The sequence below is a fragment of the Branchiostoma lanceolatum genome, chromosome 3 (genome assembly GCF_035083965.1).
Source record: "Branchiostoma lanceolatum isolate klBraLanc5 chromosome 3, klBraLanc5.hap2, whole genome shotgun sequence".
In the NCBI taxonomy this organism is placed as follows: Eukaryota; Metazoa; Chordata; class Leptocardii; order Amphioxiformes; family Branchiostomatidae; genus Branchiostoma; species Branchiostoma lanceolatum.
The window spans coordinates 15,646,416-15,666,266 of NC_089724.1; the positions used below are offsets into that span (position 1 = coordinate 15,646,416).

Here is a 19,851-nt window from a genome sequence, read left to right on the forward strand (position 1 = left end):
CATAATTAATGCAAAAATACTGACATTCATAAAATTGGAAAATTATAGTACTGTCAATATTGCAACATGTGTAAGTAAGATAAAGGTGTTTACGATTAATCATATATTATGTAAATGTGTAAGTCATTTGCATAAATAGAACTGTTCATGGAGATATGAGGTCGCGGAACTCTTGTTAGCTGTTGTGTCCATCATATCTTGTTATCTTCAGCAGTGTCATACAAGTGTGTTATATGGTAAACATACAGGCCTATGTTTTCTGTGATTTTTCAGACGTTATTAGTTCGTGTGTATCATTTACGGCAAGTGACAAACAAAAATGATAATAAGAGGGATATAGGGAAAGTTGACTTATTTCGGGGGGTCATTGCTTTGTGCATCAATTTTCCGCCAATGCAAATGCATATATTTTAGATACATATACGTACAATTGTAGGCGAAACATGCATGTATAGTGCTGACCAAGCTGTGGCGACATATCTCTCCCCCCCCCCCCCCCCCCCCCATTGTCACATTGTTGCCGCCTGTTCCTATTCTCCAAGCAGAGGTTTTGGTCGAATGGGGTAGTAGTGGTCGGGTTTTTTTTCGCAGACGTAAAAACCCCCGGCCACCACCTCCCCACTCGACCAAAACCTCTGCTTGGAGAATAGTCTGTTCCCTAAACAAAAGCTGATCGCTGCCAGGCATTTATTTTCATGATCAGTCGCCCGTTCCTTGTCACCTGATCACCCAAGGACTCATGTGAGCACCAGGTAACCTCTGTGTTCTAAACCACACACCTGTATGTCGTAAAGGTGTGTACGTTGTATTTATAACTACAAAAGGGCTCACCAAAACGTATGGGTAAGTAAAATGCAGTCATAAACCCCAGGATTTTTTTAGATGAATTTTAGCTTTGTATGCACGTGTGGGGGAGGGGTAAAGTTATTTATGTTCCTGTAGTAGTAGTAGGTCCTTTTTCTAGGCTCGCATTGCATGGTAAGAGACACTCGTTTCTTTCTTGAAAATTTGGTGTATGTTTTTAAACGTTATCGATGTTACATTGCTAACATTCTGTACATTTCATAGTGCTATACTAGAATAGACTACCTGCATTATTTGACAATATTCACTATTGAATGATACGATACATTAATAATGTGGGTTGTGCAATTAAAAGGACTCAAGGTTGTTGTCGATTGGTCATTCACCATCCCCTGCCTAGAGGCATTTGCCTTGTGACGTAACCAACCAACCGGTCTGGCCAATATTATATATAAATCTGAACCGGAAGCCATTTCGACCCCAAAAATTGTAGGTGCGGCGCAACTGGCAGCTGCAGGGTTCCAACCTGAGACATCGTGCTTCCTGTGCCTCAGAATGGGACTGCTCATGGCATGTGAGGACTCACAAACACTAGCAGTGTTCTCGTCCTTCGACTCGGCAGAAAGACGCCATCAGTAGTAACAGGTGTGCAGGTGAAACTCGATCGGTGAGTATGTAAATAGAATGGGTAAAGACAACAAGACACAGTGGAACAAAATATGTGGTGGCCTGGTGGTTAATTTGTCATCATACCTTTCTTCGAATGTCGGACGACTCGGCCCATTACCAACTCGGCCCAGTCAACTCGGCCAACAGTTTGAAGTTCTCTGACAAAAAGACGTGGTCTGTATTAAATCAAGTTGATTACCTATAAGCGACGGTGGTATGGGTCTCCAAAAACCTCAAATTAAGTCAACAGTTCGAAGTTTTCTGATAAAAAACATGGTCTCTATGAAAATTATGTTGATTGCCTATCAAAACCACCAGCGGTATGGAGCTCCAAAAACCTCAACAAGTCGAAGTTGTCTAACAATTAGGCAAGGAGACATTGTTACTTAACATGTACATGTATGTTACTACCCATGACACGGCGGGTAAATATTAAAAATTGCAGTCATGAGGTTGTGGTTTAGAAGGTGTCTCTTTGTTTTTTGTTTTATTTTGTGGAAATTTGGCGATGGGCCGAGTTGACCTCGGCAATGGGCCGAGTTGACCACCGCGATGGGCCGAGTTGACCAGATTTGCGATGGGCCGAGTTGGAAATGGGCCGAGTTGTCCTGATACCCTATAGATATACTTAATAATGATTTATGTCCCTGTGCCTGTATATACAAATGTTTATACAGTGATGATTGGTTTAGCATACCTATACACAAACACAGAAACGTTTGCTGTGCACGAATCCAGTGACGTTTACTGTAACAGTATACCTTTAGCTAGTACCTCTTAAACAACAACGGTCACAGGCATGGACAGCAAAGTCAGAGCGCAGAAAGCCAATCCGATGGCAACGGCGAACGCCTTGTCGAGACTATTGTTTTGGTAAGTAAAAGAAATACGTCAACGATTTGCATCATGAACATGACTTGACTTCCCTGTCTAATAAATATACACTAGTCAAGGCAGATTTTTAACCCTATCACCATCATTGTTGCTGTCTTTGATTACACATGTTAAAAAGTTGGAAGAAAGTTTAGCATTGTATTATGATTACTACCAACACAGATGAGCTTTCATTATAGTATACCTTTAGCATAGACCCGGACTGCTAAACTGACAACACTGAACTTTCTGTGACCTCAATTGAAAGACACTCTTGACATACATTGTATAACCTATGCACAACAGTACAAAGCAATTGCCGACAATAGTTAACAATCCTTGTGTTGATATGCGTGCCATGCGACTTCCAGAGACAAACCTATTATCAGTACGCAAGTTGTGATCAGAGAATGACTAGAAGTATTGCCTGACACATGGTTGGATTTCGTCGTTCCGTTTAGGTGAAGCTTACCTAGTACCTCTTAAACAACAACGGTCACAGGCATGGACAGCAAAGTCAGAGCGCAGAAAGCCAATCCGATGGCAACGGCGAACGCCTTGTCGAGACTATTGTTTTGGTAAGTAAAAGAAATACGTCAACGATTTGCATCATGAACATGACTTGACTTCCCTGTCTAATAAATATACACTAGTCAAGGCAGATTTTTAACCCTATCACCATCATTGTTGCTGTCTTTGATTACACATGTTAAAATGTTAAGAATATATCTGTTAATCAAAATGGATAACTCGTCTTCTTTATACTTAAAGGTGGCTGAACCCATTGTTTAAAGTGGGGTATAAGCGTAAATTAGAAGAGGATGACATGTTCAACGTTCTGTATGAGGACTCGTCGTGCAAGCTGCGGACTGACTTGGAAAGGTATGATAGTTAGCACACGTTTGCCTGTGGTTTTCTGAATACATGTGCATTTGGCTCAGACCAACAGTGGATTTTTCAGCATCTTTGATGAGCACGATATCTGACGATTTTAAGTGATGCTCGGACCACTTGCGTCTTTGGGCCAGTCGCTTATTATAACTTAACATATGTAAGATAAATTTCCACGCCGTCAAGTAACTTCATGTCGTCTTCCCTGAAGTTTTCAGACATGTAAAGCAAGATAAAGGACGCATTCAGAGACTGTTCATTATGAAAAGTAATTCATTATGCCTGTTCATTATACCCCGTTTTACAGGGCATGGAATATGGAGAAATCTAACTACAGTAAACCTCGCCTACTTCGAGCCCTATGGAGGTGTTATGGAAAGGGATGGATTTTGCTAGGCATACCCTTGGTTCTTGAGGTACAATTTGGCCGTTGTAGTATTTGGTAACACCCAAGCAAGTGAAGTATTGCTTTTTTTAGATTGTCTGTTTGTCTGTCTGTCTGTCTGTGTTTCAGCACTGCAGTTTCAATATGTTCTGCCAGAGGGAGCAATGCAGTTTCTGTATGTTCTGCCAGAGGGAGCACGATAGTTTCTGTATCCATGTGTTGATATGCGTGCATATGCCAAAAGGATTGAAGTATGTATCAGGCCCTGCTATTTTAACATGACGCCTTTTCACAGGAATCCATGAAGGTTGCACAGCCGCTGCTCATGAGTCGGCTCATTCTCTACTTCTCCCCCGGAAGTCACGTGACGCTGACAGAAGCCTACCTGTGTGCGCTCGGCATCAGCGCATGCGCCCTGCTCAGTGGCATGGTGCACCACCAAATATACTTCTTGACTACGCGATGGGGCTGGAGGAAGAAAGTGGCCTGTTGCTCAATGATCTACAAAAAGGTTGTGTGTTATGTGCGGTTGGATTCGTCTTTTCGGAGGGGGATGCAAAGCCGGCGGCCCCATCATGAGGGCCTCAGGCGTTAAACCCCAGCATTAATAAAAAAATCTAAACACACTTTTCGAAAAGATTTGTGATTGAATTTATGTTTATGGACGTTTTAACGACAGATATTCCATTTTCCATAAATAACAGATATTGAATTTTGAATACATTCCAATAGAAAATAGTAAAACAGTTTGTTTTGTCGTTGACCTTGACACAAGGACGATGATCATTTCTATTTTCCCATCAGGCACTGCGACTGAGCAACACGGCTCTGCTCAAAACCACGACCGGCCAGATCGTTAATCTCATGTCGAATGATGTCAACAGATTCGATCTTGTAAGTTCATAACTATTTCTAGAATGGTTTAATCGAACTAAGGTATGATCAATCAGTATCATCACCTATTGGTAGATAAATCATTTCATCCATTTAGTGTTTGTGTTCCACATTTGTGTGAAATGTTGGTAAGAAACTATTTGATGAATGTCTTTTTGATTTGATAGGGTTTTCAGTTTATTCACTACCTCTGGATCGGACCGGTTGAAGCAATCGTCGTAAGTGCCATACTATGGCGTGAGCTCGGACCGTCATGCCTTGCGGGACTAGGGTTCATGGTGTTTCTATTTCCCGTACAATCGGCCATGGGAAAACTCTTCAGCAAATTCAGTTAAAGCCAGTTCTAAACATCACAGATACAACCTGTAATATAATACAAGAACAGACATATATTTGACATACAAATTGTGATATTTCACAAACTTTGTGAACGCAGTTGAAAACTGAAAACGTTTTAGGTGGGAAAACAAAATATTTTTGTCCGTAACTAGTCAAAATTTCACCCTGCATAATTGACTAGCCTCCTTTGCAAGCCTCCCGGGCGGCGCCGGAAATGATTTTTTTAGCGCTGATTCACGATTTTCAACTTATCGGGGGCAGAGTCTGCAGGGGAAATCGTATTGCTGGGGAACCCGTGGTGCCGCCCACAAATTATCGCCGGCGCCGCCCGGGAGACCTGCAAGGGAGGCTAACGATTGACAAGTGTTCCTTTGCTGTGATAGGTCACAAACGGCACATCGTACAGACGAGAGGGTTCGGACCATGAGTGAAATCATCTCAGCAATGAGAGTCATCAAAATGTACACATGGGAGGAACCGTTTGGCAAACTGGTCGCAAAGCAGCGAAGGTGGGAATCGTTTGACTCTTCAATCTATTTCCCCAATTAGCTCAACACTGGAAGGAAACCACGTTTTAGGCCGCTGACGCTTCGTAACAAACTTTGCCGACACAACGTTGTATTGTGTTTGGTGCTTCAGTGTTCGACCAATATGCAGGGTAAGATTGAAAACATGACTATCTTTTTTCCGTTACAGATGTGAGGTACAGAAAATAGCCAAAGCTGTTACATGTCAAGGTCTGAACCTCACCTTTTCCTTCATCTCCGTTCGCGTCATTTCTCTACTGGCCTTCCTGACGTACACCTTACTGGGAAACACCATCACCGCCTCCAAAGTCTTCACGGCAATCGCGCTGTACAACGTGCTACAGTTCACGCTCCTCAAGTTCCTCCCCATAGCGGTGCAGTTCCTGTCCGAGGTGCTGATCGCCATCCACAGGATACAGGTACCGGTGCCCTTTTGCCGACGCCATAGAGGCGGGGACATTTTTCTCTGCGATAATGGCTTCACGAGTCCGTCATTGATCAATGCAATGCTTCAGTTTTTACATAGACTCAATATGAATTTAAACTTAAAAACGCAATGATTATGCTCCAGTACTAAAGAATATAAGAAGGCAGCAGCAAGTCTTGTCTCATAGTTTTAGCAGCTACATGTATATATCTTTCGGCGTTTATAAGCCTTCCCATTATTTTCCACATGTCAGCAGAGTTACAAAATCGTATGCACTGACATAGATAACTTGCTCATACGCGATAAAAAACTTTTGTAGTGACATTGCTGACTGTCTAATGCGCCGAAACCTACATTGGTAATACCATGAAAACATTTCTAGAATTTGATACATGCTGAATCTGATATTTGTGTTTGTCAAAATGGTAACACATATTCGTCGTCTTCATTGCCTACTGGCGTTTAACAACCGTTGCGATTTTTTTCGACAGAACTTTCTCTTGTTGGACGAAGTGAGACATCCGGCTTTATCAGATGCACCAGAGAAGAATGAAGATGGACGTCCTACTTCTAATCTCAGAAAAGAAGCAAAGGGCCTGCAAGGGTTCTCAAACAATGCGTTCATTTCTCACGTGCATGACGAACAGGATAAAGCCAAACCTTCGTTCTCAGAAAAGGCGATGCCTGATGTAAACTACACGCTTGACAAAAGTCCATCATTGGTCATTATTCCTTCAGTCGTGGCGTCCAACCTCTCGGCCAAATGGGATGAGGTATTTCAAACATTTTCTAATTTGCTCTCAATGCAGTTAAGATTATCTGTTTCATGATTGGTTAAAGTTTATACGTCTACACGGTGTCCCGTGAATACTATTGTTTCATCGACGAACGCTTTATGGGAGACACCTCTGTTTCTTTCGCAGTCCAAAGAAGGTCAAACCCTGAAGAATGTGAACTTCAAGGTCCCTGATGGACAACTGCTTACTGTTGTGGGATCCGTGGGATCTGGGAAGGTATGATCTCTGCCATAATGATTACTTTTGTCATGGTCTCGTCTTATCTCGCAAACTATGTGGACGCGAGTTGTGCGAGATTTCACATGGTGGCCAATCAGAGATGAGTATTGCATCCAGGGTCTTGGTATTCTAACGGTGTAACATGTATTCAGTACTTTGAAAATGATCGTGTTCATTGCTTTGTTGAACAAAGAACACTATATTCCTATTGAAAGTACTTAGCTGAACGACAACGGTAGATACATGTAATGACGCAGCAACAATGCGATACATTTCATGTAGAGATTGTATTACATGGAATAAACAAGTTCACAGACGAAAACTTATGCTGTCTTATTTATCCGAGGATGAAATTCCTTGCGTTTCAGTCGTCTCTTCTAAGTGTTCTACTTGGAGAGTTGCCGACGTCATCCGGAGAGGTCAAAGTTGACGGTCAAGTGTCGTACGCAGCTCAGCAGTCATGGGTGTTCTCCAGCACCGTCAGACAAAACATTGTCTTCGGCCTCCCGTTTGAACGCCTGAAGTACTGGAAAATCATTGACTGTTGTGGACTGAGCAAGGTATATTTTCCTCCTTTGATGATGATGATATATATTATAAAGTGTACCTCAAACTACAGCTTAACCCTCAAACCACCGTATGGGGTCAAAACTGACCCCAGGCGTATATCAACATGTGCCAATTTGACATTTCGAGTCGAAAACAAAATTTCTTCTGTGAGTTTGTTTGTATATATGTCTTATAACTTCACGCAAGTTTTTACCGAGATTGGCTCATTGTTGATTAAGTTATTCTAGAAAGTTTACGCATGGTCCAGTGGGGTCAAAACTGACCCCAGCAAAATCTGCACTCTTATTCCCTATTGTTTGATACTTGTCATCTAGTAACATGTACGATAAGGGTTATTATGATCATAGTTACAAAATATGATTGTGTAGAAACGTGAAAAAAACAACTTTTTTAAATGAACGTAAAAATTAATGACGTTGCGACGTATTATGACGTCATTTATGTGATTTAATTGACGAAAACCAACAAATTGGTATTTCCATATAATTCAAAGGTACACGATAAAACTTGATTAGAAATTATGTATGATAGATCATAATATATCCAAAGACGTTATTTGTAGATGGCAACAGGAACGACGTCAAAATGACGTCATAAAAATTATATCCATATCAAGTTACATTAGCGAAATCCGCCACCTTGGTTCCGCCATCTTGAATTATTCTGAAAGCATTTTTTCATCATATAACCTAATAACACAATAAAAATGGACCCAAACATTTATATTTAGATTGTTTCTGTTTGAATAAACATGGTAATGATGAAATTTGAGGTTGAAATAGCCGGTTATAGCTAATCTAATCATATCGTCCGCCATCTTAGATTTTGACCGATGACGTAATCAAATATGCACAAATTTTGAATATTAAATCATAAAAGTGATAGTGAATTAAATTGGTTGGCAATGATGTAAGAAAATAAGTGCAGTTTAGAATGACAGCCCTAGAATTACATTGTAAAATCCCAAATTAGCTACTTTTTCCCAAATATGGCTCTAAGAAACCGGTTGCCATAGCAACATGGAAACATTGATTAGATATTTCATTAAAACAAAATTGTTGCCAACGAAATTTTAGCAAAGGTGACCAAATTTGGTTGTTTTAGCGTAAGACATTCAGATGCTATATGACATCAAGTGTTGGCGCAGGCCTCAAAATAGCCCGCTTGTCTGAATAGCGTTAGTTGCAAAAGACGATGTTCCCTATTTTTGCATGAATTATGATAATGAGCAGAAATTATTCACACCTAATATGTCAAACTGTCCCTTATAGATTACTTAAACTATACATATATACAAACTACAAAAATAGTCACCAATAAAGCTATATTTGTAGAAAACATTGTGGGGTCAGTTTTGACCCCATACGGTAAGATTAGTCGTAAAAAAGCTACGGTGGTTTGAGGGTTAACAAAACCCTTCTCTTACTTTTCATATCATACAAGTATGATTTGTATGCCGTGCTTTAAAGAGACGTTGACTTTATGTGATTCTTTAGTTATCTATTGATCCGAAGAGCCATAACCTTTGCAAGATTATGATACATACGTTTGAATACCGTAGAGTGTAGAATCAATTAGCAGATGTGGCACGGAGCAAGAAGTGCATGTGCTGTTTTGGCCTCCTTACAAAACAGGCTTAAATCATTCGACATCCCCGGCCCTAGGATCTGGAGGCCATGCCGAACGGAGATCTGACACTCGTTGGTGACCGTGGAATTACTCTGAGTGGGGGACAAAAAGCGAGGATCAACTTGGCACGGTACATTAGCTATAGGATGCTTATATTGATAACAATATCCGATAGCCATTGTAACAACAAAACATTTGTGTGTTCTGATTACAAGTAGTTGAAAGCAAGCAGACATAAGAATGACTTACGTTAAACTTTACAGGAACATACTACAAGCGATTTGTCATTTAACAATCTGGAATAAACAATCATACAGCTCAAGCTTGGCTTGCACTGGTTTTAAACATTTGTCAACAGTTAAAGAGCATGCAATATTAAGGGTTGAAAATTCCAGGCTGACTTCGTTATTTTGGGATACTTAGTACAAGTAACTGTCGAGTTCAGGTATTCAAATGCATCTTTACTATTTTCTATACTTTTTTCAGAGCTGTGTACCGAGATGCTGACATCTACCTCTTGGATGACCCACTCAGTGCAGTGGATGCCAAAGTCGGCAGGCTCATTTTTGAGAGGTAAAAGAAATATCACTGTACGCACATGCAATGTATGACAATCAGACAGGTATTCTTAAAATATGATACCGGTCATTAGGAAAGCCCTGATACTTTTGGATGTGACTTGTTTACTTAAACCCACAAAACATACGACACAACAAACACAAATGTCGTTTCATTTTCTAAACATTCTTATGCAATCTTTTGCTTAACATTATGATCTACTGATTATAAATAAATAGACTCCTTGTTTCAGATGTATTCAAGGAATGCTGAAGAACAAAGTGAGAATTCTAGTCACTCACCAGCTTCAGTATCTCATCCACTCTGATCAGATTCTCATCATGAACGAGGTACTCTACTCTAGCACAACAAACGGTACTTTCAAGATAACAAACAGCCAGCACACTTTATATATATTGGTTTGACATAGCACCTTATACGTAGCATGGGTAATTAGCACAAATTTATTTTAGCTTCGAATTCGTTACTGGCATGGGAAATTGCGTGTTTCAACGTTTGTGTTCGACTGCATTGCATTCAGAAACTTTGATTGACTATTTCGTTCACAAAAACCAGCAGTACGAATGATGAAGGTACTAGTATATCAAATTGCCTGTATACCTAACTTGGGCAAATTCCAATTGCATTTGACTTGAGAAATAGGACAATAAATGCTGCTTTATTAAGATCATTCGTGGGGCTCTACTAGGCTGCATATATATATATCACTGTATATGTCACTTACATGTTAGTTACTAATAGGTTTATGTTAAACGACCTGTATCTAGCACCTCGGGGCACGAACATACAATAAGTCTTCATTCATTCATTAACGGTATAAGGAAAGATCATAATCAACAAATAGTCGGATAAGGAAACAGTAACACATTTATATAAGAAACTTCCATATCCTTTTTTTAACCATAGGGAAAACAGCTTGCTGTTGGCACGTACCCTGAACTACTTGAACAAGGGTTCGCCTTTTCCGATCTGATCTACGCAGGAAAGAAAGACGATAGCCAAACGGTGCTCCCGTCTAAACGGCTGCTTCAAAGACAGAGCTCGATCAGAAGCGGTGTGCTTGAGGCATTGGACACCATAGATGACGAGGTACAATGTTTCCCTTGATTATCTTTGAATTTGTAACATGGGCTTCGTCTCATACCAGGCCCGTCGTTTGTATACGTCAAGCAACGACCCTGGCGTACCGGCCTGCGACCTGCCTTTCTCGCTGCGGTAGCGCTGGCTAGCCGTTATAACCAGCCAATCACATCTCTGTATAAGGTCGAGAGGCAACGTGATTGGCAGGTAGCTTTCCAGGAGGAGGGTGCATCTGATTGGCTGCTGGCTAGCCTGTGCCAACGCAATGAAAAGCACGAATAGCATGCCTGACATGTACAAGCGGTGGGCCTGACATGTCATGAGAGGGTGAACGTTGGTGATGTTTTAAGATACAATAATGAATGAATGAATGAATGAATGAAAGACCTTTATTGCACATTTTGCTTAAACAAGCTAAGTACAGGTCATGGTGATAAGCAAAGGAATACATATAGTGGTGATAATATAACGTAAAAGAAGGTGATATCTTACTACGTCTAATAGGACTAATCTATACTTGTCTATATAATGATATGAACTGTTTGCCATACCCATCTGTTGAAATATACCATTGATCAATTCAACAGCCAGCGGACAACACAGCCGCAGAGGAACAGGACGAGGATCGTTTTGAAGGTGGCGTGTCGCTGAAAGTGTACTGGGACTATCTGACAGCCGGGTTTGGGAAGTTAGGACTGGTACTGTCCTTGGTGCTGAACGTCGTCTATCAGGTTCGCAACGACAATAGCGTACATACGTAATCAAACCACAGTATTCTCCTGAGTCTGCAAATGGCCAAATATAGATTTGCTGGTTAAAAGATAAACTTATGAACTACAGCATTAAGATTAATATTCTATCAATATCTATTTGTAACAAAGGGCAACAAAATGTCAACAAAGAAGACGCATCCCTGCCAGATTATTAGAGTTCACTACAACTGTACCAGATTTGCCTCTTTGGGTGCTCATGATATGAAAAGTTAATCTGTACAGAAACATACTTGTTGACTTCTATTTTCTAGGGTTCCTACGTATTCACGGATTGGTGGCTTGCACATTGGTAAGAATTTGATTGTTATTATTAGTTGACAATGTCATCTACACATTTAGCTATCAGAGAATCGGAGGAGGGAACATATTAGACGACATTTGGGGTTTTGTAACTCGTGTAAAGCTTATCAGAAGATAACGAAACATAGATCTTGCTTGAGATGTTATTTTAGCAGGTCTGCAGCTATCACTTATTCAAAGATTCTGTTAAACAGTCCACGTCATATCGTCTGGATCTTGATATTTTTAGCCCTCATAATCAATTACTTTTGCTAACTTAGAAGCTTTATTGCATGGAGTTTTATACATTATAAGATTTATTGTATGACATCGCCTTTTTTATACAGGGCGGCAAAAGAAGAGGAATACCTGAACATAAGAACCCAAAACACATCTCAAAACATATCTGAGAAAGGTACAACCACGCCAACAGTGGATACAAACCTCTACCTGTACGTGTTTACTGGAGTCACTGTTGCGGTGGTGGTGTTGAGTACTGTACGTACACTCTTCATGTTCTACAACTGCATCATGGCGTCGCACAATCTGCACAACACCATGTTCCACGCTATCATCAGGACGCCGATTCTTTTCTTCGACACAAATCCAGTCGGTGAGTTGAAATTTCTCGAAGTTTCCATTTTGTGTCTATATACATTTTGTATATGTGAGGGCTCTGTAACACTTGCACGTGAGTTGGGCAATAGCATTTTTTTGGGGTTAAGTAAGGTTTGCGGGGAAAAAGTTGTTTTCTACTTTGACCCACCGTTGTGCGGCCTAGTAATCGAGCCTAAGAAATCACTTATTCGGCTGCAAACTTGACCTAAACCAAAAACATGTTAACACGCAACTAATGCGGACTTGTCTATACGCAGGCAGGGGCTTAGCATCCTCCCAAACTCCCTGGCCCACCGGCCTACGGTCCGTCCTTCTCGCCGAGATAGCCCTGGCCAACCGTCAGTCAATCAGATAGTCCAGTTGTTGGAGGGAAATTTGCCAACCAAGCACGGTGCTTCTTGGCCATAGGCGGCGACGAGGTTGGCTAGTGAGAGACGGCCAGTGCTAGCGCAGCGAGAAGGACCGGTCGCATGCCGCTAGCACGCTACTCCAGGGTCGTTGCTCGATGTAAAGGACGATATGTAGTGGCTATTGTAGAGAGCCGAGCATTTGTTGGCGACGCCTCGAAGGCGGGGCCTACTGTACCGTTATGGTATTGCGTCGTCGGTTTGAAAATATTCTCAGTTTCAAAATATTTCTTTGCAGGTCGCATATTGAATCGGTTTTCGAAGGACATGGGGCAGCTAGATGAACAGCTGCCATGGCAGTTTGTGGAGTTTGTGCAAGTAAGTAGGCATTTTTGATAAGGAAAACTGCCATGCAGGTTTCGCAATGAAGGGAAAAATTTCATTCCTATCAGAAGGTTCCATAAAAGAATCTATGCCTTGAAGAGAAGTCAAAGATCAAACGGCACCAAATTACAGTAAAAACATTTGCTCTAGTCCTTCCTCTATTCATGTATTAATCTACCTATCTTATGCATTGGTTTTGCCGTGAAATACATAAAGTCAGGGCAGTCCAACTAGTCGATGGTCATCATAAAAAATACTTATTTTCCCCAATTCTATCGCTGTCCTTCCTAGTACACGTTGCTGACCGTTGGAGTCGTTGTCATGGTGGGCGTCGTCAACCCCTGGGTGTTCATTCCAGTCATACCCTTACTGCTCATCTTCTTGTATATACGGCATTACTTCCTGGCCACTTCCAGGGACGTCAAGAGACTTGAAGCAACAAGTAAGCTGCTTTTGTCTTGAGCTAATAAAACGCGTCTGCACCGGTTCCCAGTGAGTGGAGTGTTTGCTTTGAATGCTGGAGGATTGCTCTCTCTACTTAGTATTAATTGGCACTTACGGGAAAGAGTACGACAGTTAAACACAGACCATTACCATTGGACTAACTTCCTACTGCAGTGCCTGCTGTATCAAGGTCAAATATGACATGAAAGCTTCATCATCCTACTGAACATTACTTATAATGTATACCCTAATCCATTGACAGGAAATTCAGAATCGTCCAGAACCAGCTTAGGTACAAATGGTCAAAGCTAAATGACGAATGCTTTTTTCTTGCGTGGTAGCAAACTGCTAGGAATAAGTGAAATGGAATTTTCCAATACTAAAGTAATACCTCTAACTGCAGCCCGAAGCCCGGTGTTCTCCCATCTCTCTGCTACTCTACAAGGCCTGTCGACAATCCGTGCTCTCGCTGCCGACACAATCGTCCAACAGGAATTTGACGCTCATCAGGTGAGAACAATGAGTAATTTCCAAAACCTACCGAGTCAACAGTATGTAAACAATGGATTTTTGATGTTGTAAACAAACCAAAGAAACTTTCTTTTCCAGGATCTCCATTCAGAAGCCTGGTTCCTATTCCTGTGCACAACGCGATGGCTGGCGATCCGGCTGGACCTGCTGACCGCTGCTTTTGTGACGTCTGTGACATTCTGTAGTGTACTTGCTGCTAGCAGTGAGTGTGGATATCGTTTTAATCATTACCTTACTGCCACTAAGGGGGTAACGTAGCAGCGTTGCACGGAAAAAAATTGTAGACTATGCAACTGTGATGAGAACGATTCGTTGAACGCTTGTGTTTTCATAACTTGTTGGTGACGCACCGTGCAAAGTATACTGCATCACATCCGGGTGTAAGATATGGTACAGGCCTATTGTCTTTCAATACATCAGTCAGTCTTCCACAGGATATATGTTGATGTAAGTAGGAGAGACAAGGCGTAACGATGGGGGTGGGGAGTGGTATCGTTTCAGTCACGTTTGGGACCGCATCCTTACCACTACACCACCATGCGGCAAGAAGTATAGATAGTGCACTCCATTCAGGCCCCCATGAAGCTGACATGGCCGATGAGTTAACTAAACGTCGCACAGGAAAGCATTTTTAAACATGTGTTGAAAAGAACAATATTTTCCTGATCGCCGTAGGCTTAGATGGAGGCCTGGTCGGTCTGACGGTGTCGTACTCCATCGTTGTGACTGTGTTCTTCCAATGGACCGTTAGACTCAGTACGGAGGTAGAGACGATGGTGAGGTCATATTCACATATCACGTATTTAGCTATCCTGGTGTATTGTAGTAATCTCCAAGCAGATGTTGGAAAGCTCCCCAGTCTGGTTACATTTAACGGCCTTCCTGACTTCTGCTTGGAGATTAGTGTTTCAGGACTAAAAGAAAAAGATTTTGTCAAAATGACATCTCTTATAAAAGACTGAATTTATGTGTCGATGGGTTCAAAAAACAGTGAAGTAATGTTTTAGTCCTATTTTTGTCCTGAAGAAATAGCAACACCAATATGTTTTCGTGTGCATATTCTATCTGTATTCTATCTGTAAACAATGACGTCGAGAAATGGTACGTGTATTTACATGAAAAAAAAACATTATGTTTTGACGTCATGCCAATTGTTTAACCCCTCCAGATGACATCAGCGGAAAGAGTTCTGGAGTACACCAAACTTGACCCGGAAGTACAACCGGAAACGAAGGTCCAACCCCCCACCGGCTGGCCCCAGCACGGTTCCATAGAACTGCAGAATGCCTCGTTTTCGTACTCCAAGGACGGCCCTCAAGTTTTGAAAGAACTGAGTGAATCAATTTCCGCTCAAGAGAAGGTAGCTATATTACATAATTGCCATCTGCTTGTTTCTTTCATTTCCATTTCGCAATATTACTACTGTACTACAGACTTGTTTCAATCGCAGAAATCTTCCCCCTCCTATCGCGAAAGCAAGTCCCCGCAAAAATAAGGAATTCAGTATATAATTTCATATCTTAAAAAGGTTGGGATCGTTGGGAGGACTGGCGCAGGGAAGAGCTCGCTGATGCACATGCTGCTGAGGATGGCTGAGATAGAGGGCCTAGGGAGCATCAGGTAAGTAGACCTTTTGTATATCTACTATATCCTAGCTATGCATGAACAAGAGAATGTTAAAACACATGTCCTCTAGTCAAAATGCCCTCGCCCATGTGTCGTGGCCAAAAATGCATCAATTGAAGGGTCACTCTTCACAGTGTTTGCATCTATGCATTGCTTTTCATCTACAATGTAATATTCTTCGTACTGTTTCTCTACTTATCATCATAATGCATCGTTGTAACATGCCAATTATTTAGGCAACCTGGACAAAAAGACACGCGTCGATGTTATCACAAAATACTGTTACTGTGCCAAGACCACGATTCTACACGTAGAAAACATTACGGTTCCATGTGCGATTTGTTTCGCCAGTATTGATGGTGTGGACATCTCGACGATCGGGTTGTTCGACCTGCGGAGTCAGATCAGTGTCATCCCGCAGGACCCCGTCCTGTTCTCCGGGAGTCTGAGGAAGAACCTGGACCCGTTCGATCAGCACACTGACTGGGAACTGTGGAGTGCATTGGAGCAAGTGAGAATAATAATGGGTTGATGATCCTCATTTCAATCGGTGTTTACGGTGATAATCACTCTGGCCAGTCACCGATAACAGCCAATCCATGCTGACACTGACATTGTTAAAAGTGAAATCGCACCAATGGCATCACTGATTCCTAAAAGTGTGCATTATTGGCCGATCATGAATGCACGACTTTCTTTTTCATTAACCCATGCTTATGACGTTTTGGCTGTATAACTAATAGAGGCTTGTGATTGGTCCACACAGCCTGTCTATATGACATTTTGTAGATCCGACCCTTATGATATATGTGATATTTACATCCATCAACGAAGTTCTTAAAAAAATGAAAGGTTTGCTAGAACATAATATCCGTGGCTAGACGATCACAAAGAAAAGTGCTCTGCTTTTATCTTTAATTGTGTCCAGTTATAAGCACTGATAAAATGTACTTTGAAACTCAGGTCCAGTTGAAGCATGTCGTCGGAGAGCTGTCGATGGCACTGGAAGCTGAACTGGCCGAATGTGGGACAAACTTCAGCGTGGGTCAAAGGCAGTTGGTCTGCCTGGCCAGAGCGTTGCTGCGGCGGACAAAGATATTGATCATAGACGAGGCGACGGCCAATGTGGACCCCAGGTTGGTTATTTCATGTGCTTATGATTGTCTCTAGGATTAATTCAGCAACGCTAATCTCCGTACGTGTTTATACACCAATATCTTATACGTTAGAAATTGTATTCCCAACAAAAACGATAAATGCTACATACAATATCTCAAGCCCCTGTCACATAGCCGACCATGGCCTCCCGACCGTCTCCAGACCGTGGTTGGGAGTTAATCGTGAGCAACGTCCCGCAAAACCTGTGGTTTGGAGTTGGTCGAGGAGGGTGTCTAATAGTCTTCAAAAGTCGCCTGTGCCAGCTGACTATGAAGTGGAGCAAGAATATGCTACTCCTAACCCAGCGCCAACCTTGGTTGGGGAGTGGTCGAAAGCAAGTCATGGGAAGGTTCTGAATTGTAGACAGGGCTTAAATGTGTGACGATACATCAACAACAAACGATTATATCGCACACAAGACGTCCTTAGATATATCCTACAAAACCCTCAACATCAGATGGTAACTTTTTTTGTATTTCCCTCTATTGCCTGCAGAACCGATGAGTTGATCCAGCAGGTCATCCGGTCCCGGTTTGAACACTGCACCGTGCTGACCATTGCTCACAGACTCAACACGGTCATCGACTCGGGCAGGATCATGGTAGGCAAAGTACCGTGGGGGACAAGTACAGAGCTGCTATACCACTATATTTTACCACGCATGCCTATCAAGTCCTTTGTTAATACCTTTGTGAATGAGGTATTGTTTTGGGTATGTCTGTGCTTGTTATTCCGACCCGTTTTCGCCAGCATAACTCAAGAAGCCATGGATAGATTGTTATGACATTTGATATGTAGGTATATCTTGATGGATAAATATCATGGTCGGTTTTTGACCCCCTAGCGACTTTTCCTGGCACAGCAACGGAACGTCCGGTGTTTTATATCTTCTGCTTTGCAATTGGATATGCTGTGTTCTGGGGTTTTGGGGCACATGGGGTCGGGAACATGTGGTATGGGTTCGGTCCTCCTAGTAGATTATTTTGAAACTGCAGGGGCATTGTTACTGTGTATTGGCACACGCAACTAACTACAGCGCAACAGCCAATTCATATAGTATAGATACAACACATTGAAGCAGATCAGTGTTTCACCTTCTTTTACGTTTGCTAGAGACAAAAACTTCGCAAAACAATATTTCACTGATTAACGAAAATATGATAGGCGATGATGTCTATGAAATGTTAGTGATAGTCGTCTTCTGTGTTTTTTTACCACAGGTAATTGCCGATGGCCGAGTCGTAGAGTTCGGAGAACCCTACCGTTTACTGGAGGCAGGTGACAGCGGGCAGCTTGGGCGTCTTGTGGCAGAGCTGGGGACGGACGAGGCCGCTCGAATGAGGTCTATCGCGCGTCAGTGTTTCCACCGCAAGCACGCCGAGCTTGAGACAATGGACACAAGACTTTAGAGTGTTTTTCCCGTGACGTCATAGGGACATGAACATGGAGGCGGTCTCAGCTATCTGACTTTCAGTGAACCGTAGTTCAAGCGTTTTCGGACATCCGATATTTTGTCTCTCTCAAATAACCTCTATTAAGTGTGCATAGCTCACAAAAGAGAGTAAAGAAAAGAAGAAAAATACTTCAAGAATTGACGATATAATACAAAAACGTCCTTTACGCATTAGCTATGACCATTGAAGTGCAAAATTAGACACCGGTGTGTCTGTGTGTGTGTTTGTCTGTCTGTCTGTCTGTTTGTGTTTCCGCACTACTGTAGTCAGCATAACTCAAGAACCTCTTGATGGATAACGATGATATTTGGTATGTGGGCAGGTGTTGTGAAGCCGAAGTTCAAGGTCGATTTTGGGTCCTTGGTATGTGACCTTGGTACTGCAGCAGAACTTCAATTTTTGTATCTTTTGACCTGGACGTGCTGTGGTCTTGATTTTTGGGTGGCAGATAGCTTGTGATGTAATAAAGAAGTGGTGTAGGTTTGGGCCCCCTAGCAGCTTCCTCTGGAACTGCAGGGGCGCTTTTGTGAAAATCTTCTAAGGAAAATAACTGAACAAAGGAACAACGGATTTCCATGATATTTAGTATGCAGGTAGCTTAGATAGAGATATACACAATGAAGTGCAAATTATGCTAATTGTGACTTAATTTGCATAGCTAATGAGGAAAATCTATATTTGCAGTGTTTTCCATTATCAGACTCAAATACATGTTACGTATGTAGTTTATGGAAAGTGGATCATCAACAGACACCAATTATGCAAATAAATTCCTAAATTGCATAATTACTGCAAAACACCATATATCATCTAATTGGAAAATTATAGGACTGTCAATATTGCAACATGTGTAAGTTAGATAAAGGTGTTTATGACCAAGCAAATATCATGCAAATGTGTAAGTCATTTGCATGAATAGAATTGTTCATGGAGATATGAGGTCGTGGAACTCTTGTTTCGTTTGCGTTTGGTGATGTGATAGGACACGATGCCTCATATTCGATGCAAACCTGAATCTTTCATTGTTACAAGAAAAAATTAGAGTGTAACTGTATAGTCTCGTGAGTGCTATACCAGTGTTCAATGACATATGCATTAATCAGATATGTAAGTTATAATTTTAAATGTAACATTCTTTGATAATATGTCAGATGGAGATAAGGCCATACTAACTTTTCTTATGATATTAAAAAAAGTAAAATCATAACAGTTGTGCCAGTTGATTGCACCATCTTCTGAAATTGGACAACATAACGAAGCTTATTACCTCCTAAAACAAATATGAAAATAGAAATTAGTTTTAATCTTAATCTTAACTTAATCTCGAAGCAGCCGTCCGAAAAATTACGATCTTTCACCCGAGCATCTGCTTGGAGACCTTATCCGTTTTCCTGTGACGACTTTGGCCATTTGATAGACTGTTTTGGGCCTCCTCACGTCAATTTTGGTGTGTCGAGAGGACGTCATCCACAAAATCAAGTAAGCTTGGACTCGTGTAACATTCGTATGGTTCTGAAATCAAGACAAAAATAAAAAGTAAAATGTATTGGATAT

General features: G+C 41.5%; 1 protein-coding gene across 2 annotated transcripts; it reads left to right on the top strand.

Annotated features, from left to right (window-relative positions):
• Nucleotides 1–580: 580 nt before the first annotated feature.
• LOC136430561 (ATP-binding cassette sub-family C member 4-like) lies at nt 581–19,843 on the top strand. 2 transcript variants are annotated; one of them, XM_066421281.1, is made up of 31 exons: nt 581–843; nt 1,298–1,471; nt 2,808–2,924; nt 3,118–3,228; nt 3,545–3,653; nt 3,918–4,133; nt 4,427–4,516; nt 4,684–4,845; nt 5,237–5,364; nt 5,552–5,801; nt 6,301–6,582; nt 6,733–6,822; nt 7,194–7,385; nt 9,060–9,154; nt 9,511–9,597; nt 9,836–9,932; nt 10,510–10,692; nt 11,271–11,414; nt 11,708–11,745; nt 12,083–12,348; nt 12,999–13,078; nt 13,376–13,526; nt 13,932–14,038; nt 14,138–14,261; nt 14,735–14,835; nt 15,228–15,419; nt 15,588–15,679; nt 16,037–16,196; nt 16,649–16,821; nt 17,339–17,444; nt 18,064–19,843. In XM_066421281.1, the coding sequence occupies exons 3-31, from the start codon at nt 2,851–2,853 to the stop codon at nt 18,250–18,252; spliced, it is 4,089 nt and encodes a 1,362-aa protein (XP_066277378.1). In that variant the 5' UTR covers nt 581–843; nt 1,298–1,471; nt 2,808–2,850; the 3' UTR covers nt 18,253–19,843. The 2 variants fall into 2 exon arrangements, with proteins under 2 accessions (XP_066277378.1, XP_066277379.1); XM_066421282.1 differs by having other exon boundaries at nt 581–752.
• Nucleotides 19,844–19,851: the final 8 nt, after the last annotated feature.

Coding starts and splice junctions, on each gene's coding strand:
- LOC136430561 (XM_066421281.1), top strand. CDS start 2,851: ATGGACAGCAAAGTCAGAGCGCAGAAAGCCAATCCGATGGCAACGGCG. Junction 4,846..5,236: donor GAAAACTCTTCAGCAAATTC/AGTTAAAGCCAG, acceptor CTTTGCTGTGAT/AGGTCACAAACGGCACATCG. Junction 9,155..9,510: donor GCGAGGATCAACTTGGCACG/GTACATTAGCTA, acceptor TACTTTTTTCAG/AGCTGTGTACCGAGATGCTG.